General features: G+C 38.4%; 1 protein-coding gene across 2 annotated transcripts in view; it reads right to left on the minus strand.

Moving 5' to 3' along the window:
- Window positions 1–3,101: 3,101 nt before the first annotated feature.
- TULP3 (TUB like protein 3) overlaps window positions 3,102–25,264 on the minus strand; it is a 31,978-nt gene continuing 9,815 nt past the window's right edge. For both annotated transcript variants that reach the window (XM_056497681.1, XM_056497690.1), the window contains exons 2-11: window positions 21,603–21,654; window positions 16,754–16,916; window positions 14,725–14,901; window positions 12,547–12,677; window positions 10,620–10,817; window positions 9,994–10,106; window positions 9,497–9,611; window positions 7,509–7,607; window positions 5,528–5,699; window positions 3,102–4,989 (exon numbers count right to left, since the gene is read on the minus strand). In XM_056497681.1, the coding sequence (XP_056353656.1) occupies window positions 4,856–4,989; window positions 5,528–5,699; window positions 7,509–7,607; window positions 9,497–9,611; window positions 9,994–10,106; window positions 10,620–10,817; window positions 12,547–12,677; window positions 14,725–14,901; window positions 16,754–16,916; window positions 21,603–21,654 (1,354 nt within the window). In that variant the 3' untranslated portion in view covers window positions 3,102–4,855. The remainder of the gene's footprint in view (window positions 4,990–5,527; window positions 5,700–7,508; window positions 7,608–9,496; window positions 9,612–9,993; window positions 10,107–10,619; window positions 10,818–12,546; window positions 12,678–14,724; window positions 14,902–16,753; window positions 16,917–21,602; window positions 21,655–25,264) is intronic.

Here is a 25,264-nt window from a genome sequence, read left to right on the forward strand (position 1 = left end):
GGCCGTGATTTCCACCCAGCACCGGCCGTGATTTCCACCCACACCGGCCGTGATTTCCACCCACACCGGCCGTGATTTCCACCCAGCACCGGCCGTGATTTCCACCCACACCGGCCGTGATTTCCACCCAGCACCGGCCGTGATTTCCACCCGGCGCCGCGGAGCCGCTGCGAAACAAGCACGGCCCGGCACGGCAGCGGGCTTCTCCCGAGGGCAGCACAGTGCTCGCCCACGCACCCGATAAGCGGTGTCTCCCCGTGGCTTTTCTCAGTCTCATGTCGGAGCTGCTCCTTTCGTACCTGGTCATCTAGGAATGCCAGCGTGCTGCGCTAGAAAATGCTGATATGAGACGGGGAGTCGCAGTAGGGTTGGAAAGCCACATCCCCAAACAAAAGCAGTAGGAGACCAGCAAGTTTAGTAAATATGACTACATCCTAGGAGCTCGGGGAATGCAGCTACACCAGCAAACCAAACTTTTCCGCGGCTCCAGCAGGTGGTTTTGTCACAGATGGCTCGTGTGTACAGAACTACCTGTGAAGAGTTAGAACATGGTTTACTTTCTTTAGAACTTCAGTATATTCAAGAAACTGAGGGTTTTTATAAGAGCCCAAAGCTAAAAATGTTCCTAACTCTTTCAAATTGCACGGACCTGGAAACAGGTCCTAAATGTGTTTGTCCTAAGGCCTCAGAAACCAGATGGCAAAAACTATCAACTTAATTAAAATAAGGTTTTCTGATAGTACTGTAGGAATGAAGAGTATATACAATATAAATAAGAGGATGTCACAAAATTCTGTGAAACGATTTGGGGGGGGTGTTTTGTTGTTTTGTTATATAAAGCCCTGTCATTAATTAATTTAGTCACTGTTTCTATTAAGATATATGTGCTTTAAAAAAAAACAAACATGTATATGAAAGGTAGTTCACTTCTCATCACATATATTCAGTGTGAATTCCAGAACAGGTCTCATAATTATGTGACTAACATTGTTTTGCTCCCATTTCCTTGCCAAACCAACACAGCTCAAAGAGAAGGAATTGAAACCTATTCCTTCCTGTGAATCATCACACAAATTGTTTGCAGGACTTCAGTCAGTTGCAGATGGAAACTCGCTCAGGAGAATACAGGTTTTTTACTGGTGAGTTGTTTGGGATTTTTAATGGAGCCAATGCAGAACCAAACGATTCTGCTTAGAACAGAAAGCTGAGACAGTCAGGCAAACTACCAGATTAATTCCCCAATCCTATTTGTACTCTATCAGAAATAATTTTCTTATGCAATTTTAAAAATAAAACCCTTTCCCCCCCATAGTAAATTAGTATTACTTTCCCTATAATAAATAATGGGCTCCATTCAATTAAGCTTGAAAGAAAAATTCTTTGTTTTCATTAAAATTTTCAACTGTTTTGTTGCAGACAGTGGCATGGATCGCCTTGTATGGAGATTTTAATTTAATCAAATTAAGTGATCAAAAATTCCAGCCTCTGGAATGTATTCACCCATTTATGTATTCTCTAAATTGAATGTTAAATTACCAGAGCAGGTTATGGTTACCTTAGCCTTTACCTTAAAAGCATGTTGTTAGTTTGCTTCTGAATTTTTCTCCCATTTTGAAACAAAAGAAGTGACCTCCAGCTTCCAATGAGGAAACAATAACTCGATATAGAACACCTTAAGGGATGCAATGAGAAAACAGAAACTATAGAGTGTATAGTTCAAAAGATACAAGAGTTAACACTGGTACAGGATCTCCATCTCTGCCTTCTTTCCTGGCAGGGCTTTCAATTGTTGCCACCTCATAGTGGGAGCCAGCTGTTTTCCCTGATAGTAACATCAGTGTTGCTTTTCTACTCTTCAATAACTGTACACTGGGCCAAATCTCTTGGCCCTACATTACTTAAGGGACTTTCTTAGTTCTGAACTAGTTCCAAACTGCAGTTAGGTACAACAGTTTGATCCTGTGGCGAAGATGAGATTCCTGACACTGCGAAAGAAGGAATCTGTCCAAAACTCCATTTCACAGGACTACAGACAAACTCTTAACTCACCTTATAAATCACAAGGAAGGGTCTTGCTTGTCCTCTGTACCAGGAACAGGAAACCTAATTCAGTGTCAACTGAGAGATTTACAGAGCTGTTAATCCCAGCAAATAGAGGAGAACACTAAGTGAAATACAATAATTATGCTAACAGCAACAAAACCTCCTGTCCTACTGACCAAATTCAGCAGCAAACTTCAATGAGAGAGACTCAGCCCTAAAAGAGCAAGAAATCATTCACTTTTATGTTTGCAAGCCCAAGAGCCTATAGCAGCATAGGAGCTGTTTCCATCTGCTAGGTCTGCCTCTAGGAGTCCAATTGAATGCCTCCATTTAACATGCTTCTTTAAGATCTCTTTGGGATTTCAAGCATGTTACATTTGCATGTATGCAACTAATAATAACTAATATTAACTGTGTTAATAACAAATGCCCAGCAGTGTTTCCCACTTAATTTTGTCTCCCCTCTATGACTAATTTGGTTCAGATGAAAATACTGGAAAAAACAGAGGTGCTTGAAGAATAGAGCTTGCATGTTGAAAGCTGTGCCAGTTTCTGATTATCAGATCCATCATATCTCCTCTTATTGCGGTTCATCCATCTCTCAGTGGAAACAGGAAAACATAACCACTTCAACTTGATGTTCTTCCTAGCCTTGTATGACTTCAGTACCTGATTCAGAAAAAACTTCAACAGTTGAATGGGTTCAGATGGAAGGTAGGAAAATGCAGTAAGAACCATCTCAAATGCCCTAGCTGCATGCTGGGAAAAACATTAAAAACATGGGGCAGAGAAATGGAACTAGCTTAAATAATCAAGTAGAAACCATGAACTATAAGGTAAGACCTATGGGGGGTGGGGAGGAGGGGTAAAAGTATTAGAGAGACTGCCCTTACATTTACTCCCAAATTTCTAAGTGTATGGGAAAAGAAAGAAAACGTGAGAATTACAAAGGAAAAGAGAGAGGAAGGTAGGAAGAAACTGAGGTAATGCCATAGAGAAGGAACAAAGTACACCCACAAGTGACAGCAAAACTTAAAGAAAATAAATTTAGAATTAAAGACTTTTCAATATATAAATTAGTTTATTTTCATTTAGATATAAAAGTTATAAATACAATTAATGTAAAACAGTATCTGATAAAGACCACTGAATCAGTTCATCTTCAGAAGAGCACAGTTGGAAACCACTGCCAGATATCATCCTCAGCCTGAGTAGGAAGGCACCAAGCAGATCCATCAGCATTCAAGTTCTCTTCACAGACTGCTTTTCTGGTAAGATCATCTCAAGAAAACATCTCAGCTGCTACTGAAAAATGATCATCTGAAAGATACTATAGCTGGACTTCTCATCCTCAATTCATATTTTACAGTTAAATACAGCATTTGCTTTGTGATTATGACCTTTATTCTTTCTGGCAATATCAGAAAACGTCTTCACAAAGTTTTATTAATTTGAAAGGCAAGTGATATCTACCGCTGCAAAGACTCCCGAGACCAAAGGCAATATATCTGCTCTTTGCAGGTTGAAACAGAGTTAGTCTGCTGACAAGGACAATATCCAAAGCTGAAGAACACCTAATTCTTGTCTCAGTCGGGGGACAGTTCTCCAAACCATCATGAATATGTGTAATAGGCAAGAAGCAGGCAAGACAGTAACTGTTCTCTGTTTCCGTACACAGATGTGTGCACTGAGGCCTCCAGGCCACACCGTGCTGCAATCCACTCTGGTGAGTTAAGGCCACATGAATCAAATGCTCCATGCTGTGACAGTCTCCATACTGTACATCCAGTAATAAAAATGGAACATTGGAAGGACACATTGTAAAGCTGTGTAGTAGAATTACATTAAACTCACTGATGCCTTTGAAAATATCTGTAATCTCTTTTTGAGGTAACTCCTCCTTATTTTCAGGTTAAAATTATTTATACAAAATCTACTTTAATATATCATGCCTTGAGATAATCTCACGTTAAAAAAAAAATAAAATTGGTCACAAACTTATACCTAAAAATGTAGCAAATTTCATGAACAATGGTGAAATTAAAAAATATTTATTATCAGTTTACAGCCTAGATTCAACCAATCAGAACACTGCTTTTCAGAAGCAGTACTGTATATTGTTACAATACTATCTTCTGCCAAATTCAGCCAGATTCTATCATCTATTCAGTCTCATTTTTCACATGATTAGAAGTAACAGGAGTAGCAATGAATATATCACCCACTGAAAAGGGAGTGTTTGAGATTTGACTGTTCTTCATTTGGTGAAAAGACTGTCAAGGGATAGAAGAAATTAGAATACTGCAAGGGAAATGGAGTATCAATCTTAGCAGACAAACATTCCACAGAGCAAAAGTGTTGTATTAGAGCCAATGTCTTATTCCAGCTGTTCTTTTTTCTGAATTAATCTGATTAGGAGCTCTTGAGTAGCATCACCTCTCAGGCTTTGTGGAAGCTTCAAGGAAATGAACATTTAGCCACTATTTTTCTAATTCTAGCTGCAAGGAGTTCCAGTAATTTGGCTTAGCCCATTCTCATGCAGCATCTGTAAACAAGGATTCTAAAAGCAGAATCAACACAAGTAACAGCAACATCACCTAGATTTCTTGTTCTTCCAGAATCCATACAGAGGCTGTTCCCAAGGTGGTCTGCTGTCAACTCCACAATGCTCTGAAGGCTGGAATCAGTTTCCTAATAAGCCTGTAGAAGTCTGTCCTCCATTTCCCTTCCAATATGCTCTTCACAGCTATACCTGGAACTCTTACAAGATGTAGGGGTGGGAGTGAGTTCTATGTTTCATGTCTGTTGTCCCTCACTCACAGACCAATTTACTATCAAAGCTGGAGAGTCCAATAGCAAAGGCCTGAAGAGCACAGAGAGGGTAATTATAGTCCAGAGTGAACACATCTTCTGCTACACGACCAAACTGCATCACGATGTAGTCAGCTAGGAAGAAAAGACATTCAGAGATGAACAATTTCACAGTGAAGCAAAAGAAAAAAAGAAATAAACAAAAGACCCCAAAAACAAAACAAACAAAACCCAACCACAAAGTGCCCCCTCCCCCCACCCCCATCTGCCAGTCCCAAATATATGTGGTTGGTGTATCCATCCTTTCCTACCAGAATGGCCTTGAGATCTGTCCTCTGGAGTGACTGTCATTCTAGAGATTATTTTTCTTCTCAGAACCAAAGCTCAAACCATTCTTTTGCTAGCCTGAATGTGCTGCATTAAACCTTTTCTTTCACTTTAGGAAACTTTCATTTTCCTTCTCTTTTGCTGTAGTTATGGACAGCAGAGTCTGCATCCACCCCAGAAAAAAAGGAGGCCTTATGTAATTTTCCTGACAGCTTAGAAGTCCCCAGTAATCCTTTACCCAATTTCCCTCCTCTAGGAAGGGTGCCCTATTCCTCCCAACTCTCATGAAATAAATTAGGTTCTTCCTCTTTCAATAAGTCCCACACACTCTCCACCAGACACTTACGGTCATTGTCATGGACAATCTGAAAGTTCTTCACTGAGGCCTGAGTGACCCTCCCATGGAAGTTCAAAACATAGGATTGAGTATCATCATTCCAGACTGGAGCTTTGTTGTGCAACTCAATGAGGTTCTCTAAATTTTTGTTTTGCCATTTTGACAGCAGACCCTCATGCTCCTGTTCAGAAGGAAAGAAATATATTTATCAGATTTGGAAAGGCTCTGTCTCTGAGTACCACCTCTCTTGTGTGCATACTCTGTCACTTCATTCCCTGTTTAATGAAACACAATGACATCACTTAAACTCAGTCCTACTGAATACTTTCTGCAAATACCAGGAAGATACTTCATAGATTCCCAGTCCAAGCACTCCTCTTCACTCAATACAGTAAAAAGAGTGTTAGGGAAGGAAGTGTGTGTACAGGAAAGGGAGCAATTCAGAGTCCACAGACAATTGTCATCCTGCTGGCATGAATCCCTTCTGAGTCTCATAATCTTTCTCTGATCCTGTTGCATCCAGTTTCCATTTCTAACATTCTAAACTTTGAAATATAAGAAAATAATCTACAATTAACTGCACAGTGCCAGGCCCTGAGGTGCTTCAGTAGAAAGTCCAAAGGCTGCAGTAGAATGTAAGGTTAATCCTATTGGGTCTAATGAGTGATGCACAGTAAGAAAACCAGAGAAAAATAAAACCAAGAGATAGATACAATGATGAAGTAAAACAGCGCATTAAATTTGACAAACAATTACAAGGAGATTCAGGTTGCAGTGAAATATGACATATGATTTAATTTTAAAAGTTCTGCCACAAATAAAATCCAAACTATATATGCTAAAACGCTGAAGAAAAAGAGTCTAAGCTTAAGCCACTAATAGGAAAAAATGCTCAGAAAGCAACCTGTTGTGGAGGTCTGGCTGATACAGTATAGTATGTGCTTCAGTATCATACATAGTATGATACTGATCATAGTACAAAGATACCATAGCAGATTTTTGAAGATAACCTAAATAAAACTTCCTGTTCGGTTTAGTTACTTTTCAATTTTATCTCCATTTACTTTTTAAAGATGCAAAACAAACCCCTGAGAACTGGCACCAATTAAGTGCATTTACATTTAGGGGAGAAAAAGGCAGGGTCATGGAACCTTTACTGTACTAATGGGAGAGATGGCAACACCAACAGAAAGACAGTGACTAAATGACCATTCCAAATACAATTTTTTTGACCATTCACAGGAAATAAATCTCTTTTCTGGGCTCTCATCACTCTCAATTTCCGTTCCTGAAGATTTTTTTTCTCTGACTCCAGGAAATACACTCTTGTCATACTCATATCTACTCACAACATGGCTGCAAATACCATTTTCTAGCTTAAAACATTGACCATGCATTTCAGTTGGTACCTCTTCTTTCTGCCTTTTGGTGTTCTGTCACCAAACATAAAACTCATGTTAAGGGAATCCAACAATTTTCATCACACACCTTACCATACTTTCAGATACTGTTCTGTAAGCTTTTAGCTATAATGCTTCTCATATCTGTGAGAAATCCTCACTAAATAGACACAACAAAACTCTGTCCTTCTCCTCATCCCTCCTTCTCCTTCAAGAATCCTCTTTTTCTGGCTAAGAATGTAAGCTCCTGGAAGAAGCAAGTGTGTCCTGTGTTCATCCAGCCCTCAGCACAACAGGGTCCCACCATGAGGGCAGCTTGTAGGTGCAACAGCAACAATGTAGAGATAAGGAAATCATATTTAGGCTGACCAAAGGACCCGTAAGGATACAGACACTATTCAGAAAGCTACAGATTAGGTAGAAGGCAAGAAGAAATTAATCACACTTTTAGGTGACATTATATTTACTCTCCAGGACACTTGCTAAATCCCTGGTTCCTAAAAACCTGATTGTCAATAACACCCAGGCCTCTATAGGGAAGTTTTAACCTCTTCCTTCAATCTGAAACATGACCAAACCTCATAACTCACATTTCGTGGACGGATTGGAATTCGCTTATGATTCATGTTCATTCCCGGAATGATCACAGACATTTTTCTGGGGCCCTTAAATCCTAAGATATTTGTTTCCTGAAAGGCAAGGAAAGCTGTTATTTTCAGTAAATGACATACTTCACCTCAGAGAAGGAAAGACAGCAAAACTGAACTTCTATCACCATTTGTACTAGTTATTAGAATTTTGCTGGCTACAACTGTAGCAGCAGTTATCTAAGTGCAACTGTTTTTAATCACAGAGAACTGCTTTCTTTCCCTTTCTCATTCAGAGAACAGTGTTAGGAGATATGCATGGTATTAACTAATTTGGAGAGCATTTCTTAGCCGACTGAAACATTTAAAACAAAACTAAACAAGTGCAATTTTCAGGCAAAAGTTTTTTCACCTCAGGCAGTAATGTGTTGAAATCTTGCTAGTGAACAAGCCTTAAGTATCATAAAAGGCACTGTGATAAAATGACTCTGTGTTGTCTGTATAATACCAGTTAGTCTAAAATGTTTCTGAACAATGAATGACATTTTTCTTCAGGTGCTTTTATTTGTATTTAAGAACACACCTACAATTTTCTCTCAAATCATACTGTTTTATAAATGTTTAAGAACAGACCCAGGAAGGGAAGTATTCAGCAACTATCCAAGCTTCAATCTTAAGCAGATTTTTCCAGAGTACTGAAGGAGACTACTCCAAGTGGATTGAGCACAAAAAGCAAAGAAAAAATGTCCTGGTATTCTCAAACCATTCATTTAACAGTATCAGACAAAATCCAAGGGTCCATTTAAAGTGTTCTGTAACAATGTCAGTGATAATCTTTAAAATTCTCAAAGACCAATTAAAAGTCAGAATCTTTTAGAAGTATTGAATTGATTGACAGAAGTGATAGTTTCTGCTAACACATTAATCCACTTTGCAGACACAGACAAAGGTCTTTGGAGCTGCAGCCTCTATTACTTCACTTCAAGAAATCTAGGGGCATGTATAAGAATGAGGGTACTGATTTTACTCATATTTAAACTCCTTGTAGATAAAAGTTGAGAATTCTGAAAAGCTGACTATATTAACTGTCTGTGCTCATTCTAAAACCTTGCTGTGTCCTACTAGGTAGGAACCTGAAGAATAATATATATAAGGAAAATATCTAGTGATACTTCTGTGAACAGGCTAATACTGGAATTATAACTTTTTTCCCATTTCTTAAGTGCCAGTAAAATGAAGAGCAAAAGCAAAATATGAAGATGCTCCTCTGGTAGGCTAATGCATCTTTAAGCTTCTGTGAGAAAAATAAAAATCCTTCCACTTGACAGCAATTGTTTTGCAGAGAACCTCAAATTTTACTCAAAACTTTAGGACTGGAATATGAAACAACATGACATGAGAACTCTCATGCAATTCTGTAGTGTACACAAGTGCCTCCTTACTCTGAGTCCTATACTGAGGTGATTCACAAGAGCAGAAGAACATCTCTAAGACAGAGCTAGCGAAACACAATTTACCCTAGAACCATGTCCTTACCACCAAAAAGTTGGTGCTGAAATAATACCAGCACACCCTCCTATCCCTCAAAATGCCTTTGGTTCTGGAAAAACTAATTCTGCTTCACAGGGTACTCCCAGTTTCTTCTCAGGGTCTAGGTCTACTAGACACCAGCTGGGCCAGAGGCAGTTCATGCTGTGGCTGGCTCCATGTAAAGTATGTGCTGACTGGCCACACACTGAATAGGCCAGATAAGAAGGTCATAAGGATGTTAGCTTGGGTGTTTCTCCCACTCCTGACATTGATTTATCTTCTTTTTTTTCATTAAACTTGTAAGAATTTATCTGTGAGGCCTCTGCTTCTTGTTGTATCTGGTTGCAACTGGTCACTTGGTTCCAAAGTGGAGGAGGCTGGCAGCAGCACCATTTTGCAAGCTGTGTTTCCTTGGTAACCAAGCACAAAGAAAGGGGCAAAAAGGGAGAGGCAGTACTTACATAACAAATAGCTGCGAGCTCCTGTCTTGTATGAGCCTTTTCCACTAGACTTTGTGCCTTGACTGGGTTAACACCATGATCGTAGACTGTAAATTTGGTTCCCATGAGGTTTGACCTAATGTCAGGTTATGGAAAAACGCAGAGAGGCATCAGTAGAAAGTTTTGTCATCTGCTGAAAGTATTTGTACAGCACAGCAAAAACACACATCTCCTGCCATCTGAATCTTCCTGCTGCCAGCTCAGCGAGGAGCTTCCATGACATGCCCATGTGATCCTGTAATCTATCCTGGAAAAGCATCTAGACAATTTCTTTCCTGAGTTGCCTCAGTGAATGGTAATGCTAAAGAAGGCTGCCAACCCAAGTGAATACAGATTTCATTGAGCAAAACAATGCAAGTTCATTCTCTTTGAATTTATAAGCAGATTGCCAGTCATAACCACAACTCAAAGTTAAAATCCTGTCTCAACTGTCTATAGTTTTCATGTGTGGTTCTCACCTGAGTTTTCCAATGAAACTTTCCCCTTTCCGAGATAAATCAGTTGGGTCAACTGATATGAGGTAATTGGATGTTTTGCTCTTCTTTCTTTTTCTCCCCGCAAGAAGGAATGTCTGGAAAAACAAAACTTTGATCAAGACTGGTGCTTTGTAAGAATGCAGAGGCATTGCTATCCAAACTGTTATCTCCCCATTTCCCACATGCATTTCTTTTTTTGTTCTGCACTAATATTACTGTCTCCACAATTTTGTTCTCTTCCGAAGTGCCCAGCCTGGAATCCTATCCCTGCTTACTTGGCAGTCTAGATTTAATGCAACGGTGCAATTGTCCTTTCTAGTCTTTTCTCCTTTTCTTCTGGAGCAACTCAGTCTTCCTGCTCTTATTTAACACTTAACATTTTTATACTTTCTCAATTTCATCTTTCACTGTATTATGGCTTTTAAACAACATTACAATCCTAATTACATGCTAATTCCCTCCTTAGTATCTCAGCCAAATATAAGCTGTTCTCATCTGTGTGATGGCTCTCCTCAGCTACTGCTTTCTTACCAAAAGCTCTCCCTTGCACCAAAAATATTCTGTGATAGGAGTAGGATAGCCAAGATAATGTGTGCTGTTTCCAATACCTTTTTGTTATCATCCCTTTCCAGATGCATGTAGTAGGTAGGGAAGAGCCCCCGGTCCATTCCCTTTTTATCTCTAGTGATTCGACACTTGACACTAATTCCACGGGGTGCAGGGCGCAATGCAAAATCCTCCAAGTTGTCTACTTCTCCCAGCTGTGCATCTGCCTGAGGGGATGGACTGCAGGAAGCACCTGTTTCCTATGGGAAGAGGCATCATATTAGCAAATTAATATCAGACCAGAGACTCTGGTATTCCACAAGAAAATAGTGATTTGTTGAAACATAAGATATCATATCCCCAGAAGATACTAGGGAAAGGAAGGTTAAACAAGATACCAACTGTGTTTCTTCAGAGGAAAGCAGCTGAAGGTTTTACTCTGAGGAAAGACTAGGTCTCCATGAGTGATTTGCTAGAAGGGGGAGATAGTATGAGATGCTATAAATATTCTAAGCAAAGAACTCTTTGCTTTTAGAACTTCAAGCGCTGTGGAAAATAAAGTATAATAAAGCAAGACTGATGGATGCTGCAGTAAGACAGGCTGGGATTTTGTGACTGAAATGAGTGCTGAGATTGTGTTGGTTCAGAACAGAAGCAGAAATGGAGTAAGTGCTTGTGGAACTATATCAACTAAATGTTGGAAGAGCCTTAGAACAATGTATATAGTCAGGATGCACAGAGTAATCAAAAGAATTGGAATTCTAATGGAAATCTGGTACAGGTCATTAAAGTAATTTTTTCTTAGAGATTGCTGAATCCTGTGAATTATAGCACCCAAGAGATTCCTCTTTGACTGGGCCTTCAAGATGAAGTTGCAGGTTTATTCCCATTCCCAGCTACAGACAGTAGGAAACCTGAGTGAATAGCACAGACACACATACATAGATTTGAAATTTACTAGAGGGTCTCACCCCTTCCCCACCTCCAGCATCCACCACCCTCTATCTCCAGCACTTTGCGCCCACAGCCCAGTCTCCCAAGAAGCTGATGCCCAGACATCTTGCACTACTCCCCTACTAGTGCAGGGCAACATACACACAGTCAGCTCACAAATACACTCAGCTGGGTCTCCCACAGCATGGGCCTTTAAGGGTGTCCTGCATCCATGCTCAAACCTCATGGTCTTTATCTGGTCAGAGATAGCTCAGACTCTGTATCTTCCTGATGCTGGTCTCTTCCAATTCACTGGCTTGTCCAGCACCTAATTTGTCAACATACGTGTGTATCTCATACACACCAACACATTCACATGAGAAATAGAAGTGGAGTTTCAGAAGAGAGTGGGACATGCTGAAGTAATCAAGGCACAAGGCTTGGGGAGACAATCATACTGTTTTGCCATTATTTACATATATCTGATGCCTTTTACCCCCTTTAATCATGGCCTTCCCATGCTTATTACTTCCTGATCCACCCTGATATACCCTTCTTTTTCCTCGTAAGTTCCTTCTCCCAAACATCCCATATGATATTTACCCAATCCCAGCATTCTCTGTTCCATTCCAAAATTCTGTTTCCCTTTGCACCCTGCAGTAAATGCTACAAACCTTCAGGAAGAAATCCCTCCTATGTTTGCATAGTGTTTCAGAGCTTCTCAGAGTCATTTTGGTGAATTTTGCAGAGACAATGGCCCAGTCTGTCCCCTATAAGGGTAATAGTGTTGACTCACTGTGTTCCCATATTCACAGATTAGGCTCCCTGGGATCCTCCACCCACAATTGTTCCTTTTATCATTGCTAAGTCTTTATGTTTAACTCTGTGTCACTTCAGTCAGATAACCTGGCAATCTTGACCTTCCTTTGCTTTCAGGGAATAATATTGCTGGCTACTGTACTTGCAGCTACTGTATTTTAACCCAGTACTCCAGGGGTTAGCACTAAAATCAGGCATGTGCCCACTACTTATCAGAAATGGATTTCTGACACTTACTGCAAAAGACTTCTCACTGGATGCAGAACTAGGTCTCTCAGATTCAGGGCATGGAGAATGAGATACTGGTCTCTTACTAGCTTCTTCCTCTTCAGTGTCCTCCTCATCAAAATTCAAACTGCCTGAAATTCCTGTCAGAATACACAATTAAACATGTAATCTCTGAAAGAAGGGTCATGGAATCACTAATTAATATAAGATTCTTGAATACCTATTCACACTCTTAATTTCTGTTTTTTCAATTGCTGATTCTTAATTTGTGTTTCAACTCCTAATTTTCTTCATGTGCTCTATCTCTTCCTGAGCTTGTAATTCAAATTCCTTCTGATATTTTGCAGCAGTCACTGTGCAGATGATTAAGCAGGTGTCAGGCCTTTATTAATGTGGAACTTACTTGATATTCCATGACATAACATATTGCTTTGTTTATATTGCCATTTAATTAATTTTGCATATTTTCATGCAAAATGTCCTTCATGTCTTAAGAACAACAATAAGAGGAAATCCAGATCAATATGCTGACACCTATCCCATAAATTTGGCTCTGTACAGTTTACATCCTTTACCATTTTCCCTCAGTCCTACACACACTGAAACAGTGTATGTCAATTTTTTAGTAAGAGCCTCTCCTGTTCTTACATCAGTACCAAAAAACTCAGGTCCATAAATACTAATAATGATTTGATTTCTGAAACTGAAGCACAGACTGAGAAGTTTCAGGACTTATTTAATCTTAACCTGAGCACAGTCATGTAGAGATGACTGTGGGTATATAACTAAAATAACTGCATAAAGACATTTATAAAGAGGTTCTGTACACATCACTATTTGGTGTGTCCTTTCACTTGGAACTACATCATCAATTGGTCAATAAAAGTTCTTCACAGAAAGGATGACTGGGAGTTGAAATGGGCTACCCAGGAAGGTGGTGGAGTCACTGTCCCTAGAGGTGTTTAAGGAAAGACTGGATGTGGCACTTAGTGACATCATCTAGGTGACAAGGTGGGGTTAGGTCATAGGTTGGACCCAGTGATCTCAAAGGTCTTTTCCAATCAAACTGATTCTCTGTATCCAAGGTTTTGTTCTGTGATTCTTTTCTTTAATCTGGCTGTAGAAAGGAAATGTATCTAAAGCATTACAGACAGTGAACACAGCCTGCTTAACTGCATTATTTTCTGAGAACATATTTTAACAATGGCTCTTTCATGGCACTGCAGAGAAGGGGCACTGCTGGAAGTCTCAGATAAAACAGAAAAATCCAGTCTTAACAACCTGTCAGTAAACTTCCCAAAGGACACTTGGAAGAGGAAAGGCGTTGACCCTGGTACTCCAGCCAATTTCAAAATTCACTGTTTATAGTCTACCTCCACTAATTTCCCCTGAAGTTACTGGATATTCTCTCCTCTTTCCTTTTCTAAATCTTGTGTAATGTTGCTATCTGTAGGTAAGCAGCTGTGCCATCTGACAACTGGATGAGAATTCTTCTGAATGTGATAGTACCTCAATACATGCAGTGTACTGGAAACATTCTGGGAGATAAGCTCTGTAAAATAAAAACAAGCTGTATACTAAATTAAACACTAAAGCATTATTTTACTGCAAAGTACTTAGGCTGCATGCAACAAAAAAGGTTTCCTGTAGTACTGGCAGCGACTTAAGATACTTGGCAGACAGATCTTGACACTCCACTAGGAAATTACTCAATGGGATATAATTATTGAATATATAACTCTAAAACCACTGACTGTAACAGCCTCTGACTCAGAAAAAAACACCTTTCCTGTTAGTCTCCTAAAGAGTTAAATCATGGCATTTAATGAAGGGTCCTGTTGTTGTGGAAGTATTCAAGCATCTTAACAAGACATAACATATCTGGAATAAAAACACCCCAAAAGTTAGCAAAATGTGGTATAGCATTTTGTCAGCAATTTCCTTGGAAAGACCAGAAATTATACAGCACATTGAGAAACCCTTAAAATGTAACTAGTATGATACAAATAATATCAGGAAAAGGAACTGCAGGACTGCATTTCCACATGCTGTAGAATCTAGTAGCTCTTTTAGAAGTGATATCCTACAGACATTTGTTTCATGGTTCCTCATTTTTAATGCAACTGAAATAAAGTTATAAAAGTAGAAGAGCACCAAAAAAGACATTTACCCATTATGAACTCTTACCTCGTTTCTGTAATATTTCTTGCAAATCTGGCTTGCTTGCTGTGTCTGTCACAGCCTCTCCATCATTTTCCTTATCTGCACTGTCTTCTGGTTTGGCAGATCCAACAGACAGAGTTTGGAGCTTGGTCCCCAAATCCTGCACTTCTGATTTCAGGAAAGCAGCTGGTCCATCAATGCCTGCAGGCCAAAATGAAACAGAAATCCAAAGTCTAATTTTTTTATGGCCATCCCAGGATGGTGGCTCATCTTCCCCTCCCCTAGCATCTCCTTAAAGTATTGAAATATACTTGTTCAATTTTTTTCAGAAGGCTTGGACCTGACTCTGTACAGACTGCCTATTACTACAAACATATCAGTTATCAGTTTCTCCCTATTTAATTATAGTGATTTTATCTACCTTTTTACAAGGGCTTAAGAAATTAAAACAAGTTGTATTTGTCATGCACATTGATAGTTTTCAATTTATTTACAGACATCTCCCTTATTTTCTTTTCCTTCACGTTGTTTCTTTGCTCCTGTGCCAGTGAGTACTCTATAGTGAACACATAAATCAATTTGATAAAAGCATCTACAGCCATAGACAGAAAAAAACACTATCTTTTTGTTAGGATGAAATTTCCATGTTTAAACCATACAACAGAGCTGTGCACTACACTTCCCAATTGGTGGAGGCATCTTGATGTCAGGATCTGGCATAACACCTAATATGTAGCACACAATATGTAAGTGTAGTTCCAGCTTTGGATTTCTTGTTTCCCCACTGTTTTCCTTCATAAAACTTTACTGCTTTATCTAGGCATTTATTTCCAACATGCTGTTATCACTTCTTAACAGGATTTGTTTGCACTGAGGAGGCCTCAGAACTATGAAAGGCAGTGAATGAGCAGTTAAGTTTTCATTTCAGTCTTACTGAAAATTCCTACCTTAAAATTTATACCCATCTTATTTCTTAATTCTCTTCTTGACTTGTGTCTTTTAACAGAAGCTTTCTTACACCTGATTTTAAATACATAAATGCTACCATAAACATCACCACTTTCCTTCCTACCCTATGATCCTGAAAGGCATCTGGAGAACAAGAAAAATATTCAAGAGAGAAGGGATAACATAGTTCCAACTATCTGATCTTCAAACCAGGTAACGTCCCTTATTTGGAGGTTTAAAATTCTACTGTGCATATTAATTTGCTATCAATACAATGCTTATATTAGAACACCCTGCAATAGCACACATCTCAAAGCTTTAGAATGTTTCCCATTACTTTGTTGATGGGCTGATAGGATCCTGGCTCTCATAAACAACTTTGTGACACTTCCTCTAGAATGTAAGGATTTCATTGCTGCTCTTTTTATCTCTTTGTGACATGGGAGTCTTAAGGCTCTCACTACTGCATTTCTTTCCAGTCCTAAAATAATGGTCACTATTTTACTGCAATGTTTTGAGGCCACTAAGTTATTGCCTTGGCCGTGATAGCACTTCATGCTTGTGACTTTGTGGACCACTATAACCTGTCACATTTCAGTTTTCTCAATGAAGTCCACAGAAAACAACAGATGAAGTAAAAGCCACCAAGAGCCTAACAGTGTTGGCACTTTCTGTTTGCTTTCTCCACTTTATCATTCAGTCACATACAATCTTGAGGTGGAGCGTGCCATGACACTATAAGGAAACACCATACAAGCAGTCACTACTGCTTAGAAGATTTTTTTACTTTGGATTTCTACGTCCCTACATTTACAGAAGTTGCAAGCCCATTTGTACAGTTCTTCTAGCCTAACCCAAGGGAGAGAATATTCAAGGGCACATGAAGATTTACAGCTGTCACAAAAATCAAGGTGAGGTTTTTGTTTGTCTTCATGGTTTAGTATTGCTCAACCATACTGTACAACAATTCAACTTTTGTATATAGGAAAGTATGTAAACAATCTTATCACTTGACCCCTACCACAGCAATGTAAGCACCCATCTGTGACATAATGCATGCACCAGGATTCTAAGGAACCCCATTGCAATTAGGTGGATTATTTACCATGTAAAACAACATCACTGTGGACAGGAGTAGGAGTTTCTACCAAAGGAGTCTGCTCCTCACACCCTTTGGGCTTAGACCTGCGCTGCTTGGCCTCAGGATTTGGCTGTACCATCAATGGATCGAGACGTTTCTTCCTCTGCTTCTTCTCTAGAAGTGCTCTCTGTGGAATAAAGAAAAGCAGGAAACAGACATGAGTAACCACATCTAGAGAGGCAGAATCCATGCCTCAGCCACTGGCAATGACACGTCCCTGATCAGAATCTCAAATAAACCTGAAATATTCTTGCAAGCTCTTAGAAAAATCTGCACACCGATATCACCATGGTTTTGGGGTGAGATACTGACTTTGATTCTCCATGAAAGGTTGACATGGACACATGCTTATTTTCTGACCTGTCTTGAGACTACCAGTTAAATCCTGTCACCCAGCCTCAACTACAGCAATCCTTAACACAAATAGACAAATTCAGCAGTCATCCATAATCCAGTATTAAACAGTCAAGACTTGCAAAGGAAAAGGTTTTTATCTCAAATCTATTACCTTATAGAGAGAACTTAGAGCAAATAGTTCCCAGAAACCAATGCTGAGAGATAAGACAAAGTGGGGAGACAAGTAAATAAATAACAGTAATTAAAATAGGAATGATCCACTAAAAGGAAATTTGATCTACCTTGCAAAATTTTTCCATATAATTCAGGACTGAAAGGAAAGACTGGTAAGTCCAACTGCTAAAAATTAAACATTATTCTCTAAGATATATACACATTTGATACTTAAGATTTCCTACTCAGCAAGAAGAGAAACAACTTCTAGACTGAAATCAAGTCAAAAAAGGACATGGTGCCATTTTAAAGACAGACATGCTTAGCCATTAAAAACAAAGGTTATGCATGAAGAAGGAAAAGTCATATTCTAATATTCTGTGCTGTTATGCAAACAACGTGTAAACTCCTTACAGTAGACGCAGTTTATCCGTGGCTGTCTCTTAGGTACCTAAACACCCCTGAAAATTGATTTTTATGACAGAAACCATTTCCCTATCAAATTATTTTCACTCTCAATGCAGCCACCAGATAAACAACTAATCAGTACCAACAATTCAATCCACTTGAGACAGACATTTTTTGAGCCCTTTCCCCTCCTGTTACTCCTTTCCTCTTGTTCGTTTTTTCCTCTCCTATTAGTCTTTTTATCTCAAGTGAGATTAGTTCCTCAGGCAACCTCTCTCTGAGGAATTCCCCACACAACTCAGCCCCTGATTCTTTATTCTGCCTGGTTTTTTTCACTTATCTTTAAAAAAAAAAAAAAAAAAAAAAAAAAATCCAAAATCCAACCATTCAAAATCCAAACAAAACCAAACATACAAACCCTCAAGAAACAAACAAACAAAACAAAATCAAACACCTTGAAACAAAATTATTTTTTTTATTTAAAGTCTGAATTACCCTATCAAGACTGGACTGCAATAACAGGTAGTGTTTGCTACAGCAGAATTATTGGCAAGGATTAGCCTGGAGAGCCAAAATTACACAGACTTCCAAAGAGATTAATTATCACTTTGGTCTAGAATAAGAAAAGAAAACTAAGCAGTAAAGTAAAATTCTTAGAAATTGCTAATTACAGATGTGTTTTCTAGGAAGCTAGTCAGACCTTTCAGAAGAATTTACATCAGTTTGTGTTGTTTTTTCCTTTTCTAAATCAAAGCTGAGGAAAAGTAAAAAACGTCATGATAGTTTATAATTCTCCAAAGGAGAGAGGAAAAACAAGAATCAAAACATTATACTCAGAAGAAGGATTTGCAAAAAATTGTCATCAAGGCTTCTCTATCTGACAAATAGGCAAGAAAAAAAAAAACCCAAAACCACCAGCAAAACAGACACAACTTAAAGTCAGTAAGAAAATAAGAAAATATTCAGCTACTGTTAGAATGCAAAATGGAATTTGGTATCAACAGGGGGACATAGTAATTTCAAGAGTTATTTAGTGGATTATTCTATTAGATAAGCTTTTTTAAACATTTCACTGGTCACCAGTCTAAATTTTGATTATTATTCTTATGCACTGTTACATCAAAGGGTTTCTAGGACTCACCAAACCAATAGGATCAGCTTATATTGAAACACCGCTTACTGCTGGTAGATATGACTGATCTTCCTTTCTTGCAAGAACCACAGGACAATCAAAGTGACAAAACTTGATAGTAACTTTAATTTTTTTAAAGACTTCTCTTTACTACTTTATGCACTGAGTTGGAAAAAATAAGTGCAAGCCCACTGTCAGGAGAGCAAACAGTAGTTCATTTTCTCTCCATACGGTGGCAGAGCAGCCTGCCCTTCAGTACCATGTACTCTCAGCTCTATTCCCCTAAGGAAGTAGAAAAAGGAAACAGGTATTTTGTTTCATTTTGTCTACTAATTAGGTTTTTCCTCCAGCTCTTTGTTACAGTAAAAATTCATACATTACTAGTACATAAAATGTAGATAGTTCACGAACAAGACACCAGAACGCACAACCCATTAAATAAATAACAGATAGTAATTACCATTATTTGTTTGGGATTTTGCGTACTATGTGCATTAAATACTTCCAGAAGAACCTCAGAAAAACATAACATCAGAATATAGGATGACTAGAGGATCACAAACACCAACTCCTGTTCAAATGAGCTTTCAAGAAGTCACATGAGAATACCTAGTGTACTATTAAGACAACAGTTTAGTATTCTCTTTCTCCAGCTGTGATGGCAGGAAGTTGATATACAGGGAAGTTCCAACCACTCCAGCCTTGAAGATGCAATCCTGTACTGCTTATTAAATGGTACAGTGCTAACCTAGCAGGCCATGCAGGGTGGATCCTAGTGAGGGTCATCCTCTCCTCTTCCAGCTGCCCTGTAGCTTACACTGGGGCAGCAGTGACAATGGCAGTGATGGTGGCATCAGCAAAGCTCCATGTCAAGAGTAATGCACCACACCAGGTGCATTCAGAAACATGCCAGGCTTTGTGTCCCCCTGCACAGGGAGATGGCAGCATTGCACTCAGAGCTGCAGACGCCTCAGAAGACTCAAAAATCTACTAATGAGGAAATAAGCACTGCCTGAGCAACCACACGCTCTTGCCTCAAAGAAAAGGCAGTAGTCCAGGAGAAAAAAAGCATCCTGGCAGGCAGAGCTGGACTGCAGATGGAACTTGATGTCATGCCCTATTATAACTAATTTTTTACTTCAATTACAGGGTTTCAAACCCATCATAAGGATGAATGGACAGGCATGTCTCTTCTGTGGCTTATTCCAGATTCTCTGTATGACCAGAGATTCTATATATGATCCCGCTGGATTAAAACATTTTACATTTTTAAAATTCCAATTCCTATAATTGTTTATGGCAAATTAATCAAGCAAGGCATCAGCTATAACCAGCAGCAAGTCCATCATATTTGGTAATGATCTCCTATTGACTTTTGTTTCTTCAGATTTCCATTCATGTAAAAGTAGACTTTACTATTCAAACTTAATTCTAAAATCCTAAATTAGAGACTGTTAGTGCTTCTCAATAACCCTCATTTGCAAAGGGCAGGGGTTTAAAATATGTTTAATTAAATTTCCTAGCTTTTTTCCTTGGCAGATGATTGTGATCTCAACCAAATCCAAGAAAGATGGAAACAAATCTGTGAAAGGGAATAAATTATTTAAACTGACCTTTTCATGATGCAACTGACAGCTGCTCCAAGGGAATTCCACCCAGCCCAGCAGTTTTATTTTGAAGGAATAGCCATGCATTCCCATGACACTAAGCAAACACTGATCACAGTACTTAGCACTAGAAGACAGTGATTATTACCATGAGTTTTGGAACTTCTTACCAAATGGCATTTGACACTAAATGCTCTTTTATAGATTATTTGAATTAATTCCATTTTTAAATAAATTGTTTGTTTCTTTTTAAACAAGTGTCACTTGATAGTCTACAGATAAAGAACTACTGTATCTTCCACAAATATAACTAAAGATAAACTTTATCTCTTCACTCTGAAATGTTTTAAATAAATGCCTATATAGACCCAGATAAAGTCGGTAATAAATTCAGTGCCTGAATTCAAGGCCTAGCAAACTCAGACTACAAATAATGACCAGGTTCTGATAAAGAGGATTATTACCCACTGCAAGAGTTCCCTGAAGACTGCTGTTTCTGGACTTAAAGATCCTCAGCTGAGAAAGCGCCTTCCTAAAAAGCACACTTTAATTTGAACAAGATGAGTTTAGTGCAAGACAGTGATCTGTGGTTCATATTAAATGGCCAACTAGAGAATCATAAGAATCTCCTATCTTCTATTTATAAGCATTTGAAGTTTCACAGAAAGAATGTTAAAGATGGATACTTCATTGCTTCGAAGAATATGGTAATAGAAGCATCTAGCAAACAGCACTTAAACAACTGAGATCTATAGCCTAATCATTGTCCCATGCTTGGATGTAAATCTTTTCACTACAGGAAACAAGAAAAGTTCAGAAGAGGCTGGAAATCCTTCTCAACAGCAATGTTAAAGAGAATATATCATTGAACTACCTCCTTTGGGATAATTCCCTGCAGTCTCCCCATATTTTGATTTATTCCTGCTATCTAGCAACTCAATCTCAATGAAGTAAGAAAGCATATGAAAAATAAATTTATCAAACACACCAAGCATACAAGCCATGGCAAGGTTGACTTGAACTAATGAAAACCATTCAAATCTTTAAAGTCCATTAGACCAACCATTTTTAGCACTTCACCCCCCATTTCTCAAGTCTCTAGAGGGCTGTTTGATTTCCTATACTCACATTTACCAGCTTCAGCACTATAATTTACCTGATTCTGTAGTTTCAGCTGTCGCAGTTTCATGCTTTCATCCTCAAAGATGCTGCAAAAGCAAAAGAAACAAATTAATTAATTATTGCTACTAAAGAGTTTGCATTACAAAAGCATAGGATATTCTCAGACAACAACTTCATAATCAAGACTTAAAAATGACTGTTAGACATTACTTCCATTTCACATGGAGACCACAACACAAGGTATTAAAAATAAAACATCATATTCTTTCAAAATTAAGACTGAACTCTGATTTAGTTCCTAAACCATTATGAAAAGATTTTGAAATCACCAAAGGTTTCATTTCTGGTGGATGGATTACAAACCTCTGTTGAGGTGGGGATAGGAGACAGTTTACATCTGAAGGCTTAGCACAGTTCACATCAATTCAGTAAAGTCCCTGCTCCTTCATAGGATACCCGATTCCAAATTAGCTCAGTTTTGTCTCAGAGTCAAACCTACATCATTTTCTCTCCCTGCTAGACGTTCCAGAACTGTTACTACCTGAGAGAATCTGTGTTTGCAACATCTGACATTAATTCCTAAAGGTAAAAAAAAAAATTAAAAAAAAAAAATCCCTATTTCAGTATTTAATAGATAACTTTCAAAAGAACTCTAATTTTTTGGTCCAAGTTTTGTTCCATATAGATTTCCCATTTCCTTTCGTATGATACTGAATCATTCCATAAAATGCAATTTAGAGCAGTTTAGCCCACAAAGGGAAAATGCTAATTAACTATTAAGCACATGTTCTGCCAACCACAGTTGTGCTCTTTCCTTCAACACAGCTTTGACAAAGACCTCTCTGGAAGTGAGAAAGCATCAGGAAGAAGATACTTAATTGGGAAACAGATAAACATTGTATATTTTATTAATAACATGCAGAAAAGCAGGGCAAGCCACAATTTCAATTTAAACAGGAAATTCTCCGTCTGGTCTAGGTATCCATAAATGTCCAATGATGTGAAGTCACGAGCTGGCAGGCAGTGCTGAATATAACCCTAACAAGGAAAAACAGAGATGGAGAGAGACAGAGAGAGCAGAGCTGGGGTTTCTGCAAAGCACATGCCATGGAAATTGGATTACAGCACACAGAGCTAAGGAGAGAAGAGAAACCTCAGAGTCCCCTTAGCTCCTAGCAAGCCCACATTTGATTCAACTTCAGTCAAGCAGATGACAGATCAGAGGTCCTTAAAGACAAATTACCCCAGTAAACATAGACACTGCTCTGGAATGTTGAAATATGCACAAAAAAGTTCAATACACACATTATATATAACAACTTTTATACTCTAGAATTAATTGTCCAACTAGTAGTATTTTAAAGCAAGTTAAGACTGCCATTGCTTTTTTACTCCACAGTTTCCTTATTTCTATACTTTTTTTTCCTAATGCATTTAAAGTATCACACAACAGGTCTAAGAATTTGAAAACATCCTGTTTCTAAAAACTAACGTTACTCCTCACATGGACCTCCAATACACAGTGTCTTGGATTCTAAAGGAATGGAGGGCCGGGAAAAATCACTTTCTTGAATAGGAATGGAGACCTTCTGTGCATCCCCAAAGCAATAAATACAGTAGTACAATCATCTTCACTTGAAAACAGACACAACTTAAGAAAGGAACAAGCAGAAGCACATCTACTGAGTGCAGCACGACATACAACAGTTGTCACACAAAACTTCAGCATAAAAAGTGACATGCTTATTATTTATAGCAGAGGTGATGGAAAAGACCATCCTTAGCAAAGTCTGAAAAACAACTGAAAGTTCCACTTAAAATATTCATAACAAAAAACAAGACAAAACCACAAAAAGAAGAGGGAATAGTCCTTTTCTTCTCATACACCTACTGACTTAAGAAATTGATGACATTTGTTAACTGCAATCAAGAGTTTGTTACAAAGCAATCTACATACCTGTGACCAACAGCAGACTTACAGACGTGTTCTGATGAACACAAAGGTGTCCTGTGTAGATACAAGCTGCTACTTGTGGTTTTGTTGTTTTTCCTAGCAGAAAATGTATCCCCAAACAGTGAGTCTCTTCTTTAGAAAATCAGAAGAAATAAACACTACCACTGTAGGAAATAAGTTAACAAGGCTTCCCTTCTAAATGGAAGATGACATAGTGCTGAAAGAGTAGGACTCACATACATGCCTTGTGGAAATCTTCAGTGAAAATTATTTCCTTGGTATGTTAAATTATTTTCTATCCAGACTGAAAAAAAGTTACATTATGTAGCAGGACCGTAACACAGACTACATAGTGCCTCAGTTCTGGCCACTTAACTGATGCTTGAACATAAAGATTATCAAGCTCTATGACGTGTTAGAAAGTGAAAAGATAACAAAGTGTTCTCTCTTACAATTTACTTTTAAACACAGACCAAAATTTCTTAGTAGCAGGCAGAACAAAATGAAAGCCACCATCAGTGCTTTCCATTTTAAAGTGCAAGGATTCACACAAGCAGTAAAATAAAAAACTAAAATCATAAGCAATGCAGCACTATAAATATTAGCTTTAGAACACCCCTTTCACACTATTTTATTTACTGCTCCTGCAACCTTTCTTCCAGAACTCATCATTATGAAAGCATAACATCATAACCAGTCAAAAAAGAGGTTCCCACACTTCAAACCTTTTTCTACCCCCCCATAGCAGTGTTGATGTTATTACAAACTTTAACAGAAAACACTGTGCCAGAGTCACTCCCACAGCTCACCACTAAGGAATGTAAGCGGTGTTCTAATCCAGCTGCGGGCTTCAGACAGGAATCCTCCTTCAGCTGGACTGACAACACAGGTCAGTGCTCTTTGGACATGCCCACAACAAACCACTGTGCTCTTTGCTTTGCTTTTCTGTTTGAAGGGTTTATGGGCAATAAGAATAATTAAATAAATATCCATCAGGAAAAGGAAAAATAAGCAGAATTTCCATAGCTACCACATCACAGTTAAAAACAGGAGGAAAAAAAAAATCCCAAACACCAAACCAGTTGCCTATTAACCCTTGATAAATAAGAACTGAAAATTTTCAAGAAACCTGTATTAATGTCCTCTCCCCAACCACTGCAGCACAGCAGCCTATATAACAAGATCCTGCCCACAGACACCACTGCTACCTGTACCAGAATCCACCTGCAATCCTACAGATGCTGCATGACAGGTAAGAGACTCGTGCCACAGAGAAAGGAAAGATTACCCAGAACAGAATTTACAAGGAAAAAATAATGATAGTGCAGGATACAGAATAAAAATAAGAGTGGGAAAGTAACTTAAATAATATTTAATAAAACATGGAAGAAGATGGCAAGACACAAAGATTTGACACAGATTAACATGGGGCAAGAAGTTTTATTTTTAACTGGTAGCATATCAAATTCCTACTGAAATCAGAATCAGCCTGCTTTTCATTTCATAATCAGAAATTAAAGTGCTGCAATGGGAATATGCAACAAACTTACAAATGTGTTTGGTTTTTCCTAACCATTTTCAGAACAGCAAACAACCACAATGAAGACATAACTCACAGATTATTTATTCAGATATTCACACATGCAACTGAAGCTTCCTTTTTGTGTTGTTTATTTCCCTTTCTGTAAAAAAGACACACTACATCTATTGACAGATCTTTCAGAATGGACGTATTTTTCAAT

The sequence above is a fragment of the Oenanthe melanoleuca genome, chromosome 1, assembly GCF_029582105.1.
Source record: "Oenanthe melanoleuca isolate GR-GAL-2019-014 chromosome 1, OMel1.0, whole genome shotgun sequence".
In the NCBI taxonomy this organism is placed as follows: Eukaryota; Metazoa; Chordata; class Aves; order Passeriformes; family Muscicapidae; genus Oenanthe; species Oenanthe melanoleuca.